At 33.6% G+C, this 5129-nt stretch overlaps 1 protein-coding gene across 1 annotated transcript in view; it reads left to right on the forward strand.

Moving 5' to 3' along the window:
* Positions 1 to 4559, forward strand: part of LOC107754369 (protein phosphatase 1 regulatory subunit 12A-like) — a 30585-nt gene extending 26026 nt beyond the window's left edge. Inside the window, exons 21-28 of the mRNA XM_016570786.1 lie at positions 201 to 294; positions 397 to 467; positions 546 to 599; positions 962 to 984; positions 1072 to 1177; positions 1816 to 1866; positions 1983 to 2033; positions 3676 to 4559. Of these exons, the coding sequence (XP_016426272.1) occupies positions 201 to 294; positions 397 to 467; positions 546 to 599; positions 962 to 984; positions 1072 to 1177; positions 1816 to 1866; positions 1983 to 2033; positions 3676 to 3762 (537 nt within the window). The 3' untranslated portion in view covers positions 3763 to 4559. The remainder of the gene's footprint in view (positions 1 to 200; positions 295 to 396; positions 468 to 545; positions 600 to 961; positions 985 to 1071; positions 1178 to 1815; positions 1867 to 1982; positions 2034 to 3675) is intronic.
* Positions 4560 to 5129: the final 570 nt, after the last annotated feature.

Genomic DNA, 5129 nt, shown 5'->3' on the forward strand with positions numbered 1-5129 from the left:
TATAATAATGAATACAAAATAAATGATATATATATTGTTTATTAATAATTAATGTTTTCTTATATGCAAAATAAATAATAATTATATATATATAATATTTATTTGTATATTTATATAAACATTTATGCATACACAAAATGTAACTATAATTATTATTTACATATGTAAAGTAAATAATATATTTATTTATTTTTGCGCAGGAACTGAGCTGGCGGTCTCGTATCGCTAACCTGCAGAAGTCAGATTTGCTGGGACTCACGCACCCTCCTGGTGCTCCACGTCCTGACAGACAGGGTGACCTTTCACCTTTGACCCTTATCACTGGATTTCATAATACTACACTGATGTGTTTAGTCGTGTCATTGTCTGTAACACTGTTTCTGCATTGTGTGTCAGATGCAGACAGTGAGGAGCGAGCGAGGGAGCGCAGGAGAGCCAGAGCTCGGAGGAGAGGGAAAACTGGAGAGGTGAGGAAGACCAGGACATGTGATTGAAGCAGGAGCGCAGTAATACAGCCTGGATTTAAACCTTTACTGTGTTTTCAGAGTGATGACAACGACCCCAGTGGAGAGGAGAGTAGCGGTGGGCGGGACCCACAGGTCTGACCAATCAGCATGCACTTTTGAATTGATTGACAGTGATAGGACTTAATGACGGGAAAAAAGTAAAGAAATGTATTTAATTCATATTATATTACTACATTTTAAATATTTATTTTAAATGTAAATGTATAGTAATTCCCTTATGTATTAATATATTCATATTATATTATTATATTTCAAATATATTATAATGCAATTTATTTTAAAGACGTATACTATTAATGTGTAAATGTATATTAAGTAATGTATTTAATTATTTGCATATAAGTTTAGTCTGATTAGTGTCATTTGTTAAGTTTTTGCATGTGTTTAATGGTTTCTTGCTGACATGTGAAATATTTTGTGTTTTCCTCATGCAGACAGACAGACACACGAGCAGCAGGTACGAGTCTGACCTTTGACCTTTCACGTTGATTGGTGATCTCAGCGTCCGTGTCCTCATTCTCTCTCGGTCTTTCCTTCCTCTCAGGTCTGATTCGGTCTTGAATGATTGTATTCTCACGAGAGGATCAGAGTCCAGGGACTTTAAGAAGGTCAGCAGGGGTGTGTGGCTCGGCTGCTTGTGTCAGCAGGAGGTTTGTGTGTGTTTAATGTCTGTATCCGTGTGTGTGTGTGTGTGGGTTATTAAAGTAAATAAAACTACTCAAATAAAAAAAAAACTTTCATTACTTGCAATAAAATAAACTACAACTAAAATAAAATGAAATATTATAAAACTCTTAAACTTATTTTTCAGCTACATTTCTCATTTTCATTTAGTTTAAAGTGATGTACTAGAATAACTAAAAGTAAAACTGAATTAAAATTTCATAAAAGTATATACATTTAAACTATAATATAGACAAAAAAAACTAAAAAAAAGATAAACATTTTTAAATATATATTAAGTAATGTGTCTGTGTGTGTATGTATGTATGTATGTGTATATATATATATATATATATATATATAAGAAAAAACTATTTAAGTGTGTGTGTATTTAGGTAGTTTTATTTAACTTTTTTTTCTGAATAATGCTATTGTTCGAACTCTGTTGGTAATAAACAATACTAATAAACAACATTTGGTAAAGGTAAAGGTGGTTAACTTCTGAAGACTACTGCAATTTCATAGTAGATGCACAATACCGATATCGGTACCTTTTTCTTCTAGTATCAATGTGATACCAAATAGCAGTATATTTGACTCCTGTCCGTGTTTGTGTCTGTTACAGAGGCAGGAGAGGTTCACGGACTGCACGGCTCGATTGGAAATGGAAAAGAAGGTGAGATTACAGAACAGAATTCTGCTGAAGTAATGAAAAGCATATGGAATTTTCCCTCTATAGACGTTTTCAGTCTTATGATGTCACTCCACATGCTTGTTTTCTCTCCGTCTCAGGAGAAAAAGATGTTAGAGAGGCGTGCCGTTGAGTTAGAAGAGGAGTTGAAGGTGAGAGCATGTGATCATGGAAGGCTTGTTCTGATTGGCTCTTTCACTCAGTTCTGGATGCTGATTGGCTGAGAGGCGACCGAAGCGTTTCTGTCCACTGAAATGTTGTGAATGTATATATTAATACTTTATCCCTGAGAGCAGTTCAGCCAACACGAGTAAAACCAGTTTAACAAGGCATTTGCCTTACATTAACAGGTATGAAAAATATGATAAATCACGTCATGTTAATGTAAGTTTAGTCGCCTGGTTTTTCTTTCTAGCTTTGCCCACAGTGAAATCTGATTAGTTCTGGCTATGAGTTTGTAACATTGCACTGTATTTTTACTGTTATTGAGGACAGAAAAACAACTTGACACTGGAAACTTGTCGTGTCATGCCTGGTTAGGAGTGGTAAAGTGGTTAAAAAAAAAAAAACAGTATATTCTGGCATCATTTACTCAGCCTCATGTTGCTCCCACGCTTCCCTCTGTAGAATGTGAGGTTTGAAATCAATGAGAGTAGTAATGAACTGATTTGTTTTTTTGCATACCAGTGACAACAGATGACATGCACACAAACTTGAAAATGAAAAGAAAACTTATTTTGCACACTTTTCGCTCAACATTCACTAAAAAATTATATCTATTGGCAAATCTGTCAAAAATCTGAGTTTGAAACTGATCAAGTGGCCAAAATGAAATAAAATGTAAAGCAAAAATAACACATTAATATTAAGTGTATTAATAATATTGATTTTATTAATTATTAATGATATACACTTGACATAAATGACAGTACTTGGTCAGTGGCCATAAAAAAAATGTAAAACAAAAATACTAATAATATGAAAAAAATATATATTAATATAATGTAATATAACAATATCACAATTGCAAAAGCTCATGTTGAAGCCACACAAAGTGTTTGAAAAAAATAAAAAGACAAAAAAACTAAAATATTATTTTAATATTAATTGTTCATATTAATTTTATTAATTTTTAATATGTAATCAACATAACTGACAGTCCCTGGTCAGTGGCCAATCAAACAAAAATGTAAAACAAAAATAATTTATTAAATGAAACAAAAACTACAATGTATGAGTATTAATTGTTTTTGTTGTTATTAATACTACTACTAATAATAATAATTATTATTAATAAATTTTTTATTAATAATACATCATTGTTGTTATTATTATTATTATTATTAATATTGATTTTATTGATTGATTGATTAATTACATTTAATAATTGACGGTCCTTGTAAGTGGCCAATCAAACTAAAATGTAAAACAAAAATATAATATAGGGTTAATTGGGATTTTTTTTCCAGTTACCGCAATTGCAAAAAGTGTCCTAATTTACCTTAATATGCCCTCATCTAATAATATAATATAATATAATTACAAATTGTATGGACTACCTTTTTGGAGCTTGACAGCCCCTGGTCACTTTATTCTTACATTATTTGGAAAACAGCAGCCTGAACATTATTCAAAACATCTCCTTTTGTGTTTCCTGGAAAAAAAAGAAGTCATATGGGTTTGGAATAATATGAGGGTGAGTAAATGATGCTAGTATTTACATTTTAGTATGAGCTGTCTCTGTAAATTACTCCCCTAACAGATGCAAAGAACTCAAGTGTGTCTGTTGCGCAGGTTTTAGGGGATCTGAGAGCCGACAACCAGAGGCTGAAGGACGAGAACGGCGCGCTCATCAGAGTCATCAGCAAACTCTCCAAATAGAGCGAGAGGACCGAGAGAGAGAAAGAGAAACCGTACCACCCCAACATCCTTCAGAGAGCCAAAGAAGGGAAAAGAGGAGGAGAGGAACTTCAGACGCGAGGAGCAATGTCACTGTTTTATGATGGCTCGCAGTCAGCCCTGATCTTTTACCTTCCTGTGTGCGTGTGCTGTGTTTGAACTTCATCCGTGTTCTCAGCGAGGAGACAACGGAGCTTCAGATTTCCCTATTTCTCTCTCTCTCTTACACACACACACACACTCGTATAGGGACGCATGCACATTCCCATAAGCGTGAGCGCACACACTCCACACACATTCCACGAGTCTCAGGCAGCTGAAGTCTGCAGTATTTTTGCATCTTTGCACACACACACACACGATTGAGAGGTTTAACCCTAGACTCCACTAAAGGTGGTCTGAATATGTCACTCGAATCCATCGACTCCAGAATCCAGCGCGACAATCATTCATTGACATCGATTTGCCGAAAACACGCCAGGCTGTCGTTTCACAGCCAGTTATATGCCATGCATCTTTTTTTTTAAAGCGACACTTACGGCGAGCCATGAGGAAATGTCTATTTTTGTGGTTTTTACCCTTGTTTGAATCATCCGTGTTCCCGGCGTATTCTGAAGCGAGGGCGACGGCTTTTGTTTATTGTGTAAATGTACAAATATTATGCATTTGAACTCATAACGCTATAAACTGTTACTTGATATCAGCATATTTTTCTCCACGTGTTGGTTTTCTAATATATTGAATGAATGTTGGCACTTAATAAAATATGTGTGTTTGTAGCCTAGTGCCTGATTTTTTTTTGACATTTTACGGTTTCTCTGCTGTGGTTTATTGTTGTGTAAGATGGCAGTTCGTGCTTTGAGTATTAATTTTTGACATAACTGACAGTCCCTTGTCAGTGGCCAATCAAACTAAAGAATCAATTTAAATAGAAAAAATAAATAAATAAAAAGAAAAACAATATAATATAAAACAATTACATGAATTTGCAAAAAAATAAATATATATAGTACTAAAATGTAAAACAAAATAATATATTAATATTAATAGCATAACATAATTGATCCCTGATCAGTAGCCAAACAAAAAATGTAAAACAAAAAATATAGTAATATTCATATTATTAATTATTATTTTTCTGGAAGTTGTTTGAGTTCAGGTCAGTGCACTGGACAACAAAACCCAACGTTTTCATATTCAGAATTTCTAGGCATCATATGTCCATTTGATTCAAACTGTTCATCATAAGAGCGTTTAATTGAGTTGAACTCGCAACATTTCTGTCAATAAAATGTGTTCAAACATTTGTATTTAACATTTCTAGACATTATAGAGTACATACATTTGAA

This window comes from Sinocyclocheilus rhinocerous, unplaced genomic scaffold, assembly GCF_001515625.1.
Source record: "Sinocyclocheilus rhinocerous isolate Xijiao unplaced genomic scaffold, SAMN03320098_v1.1 scaffold561, whole genome shotgun sequence".
NCBI lineage: Eukaryota > Metazoa > Chordata > Actinopteri > Cypriniformes > Cyprinidae > Sinocyclocheilus > Sinocyclocheilus rhinocerous.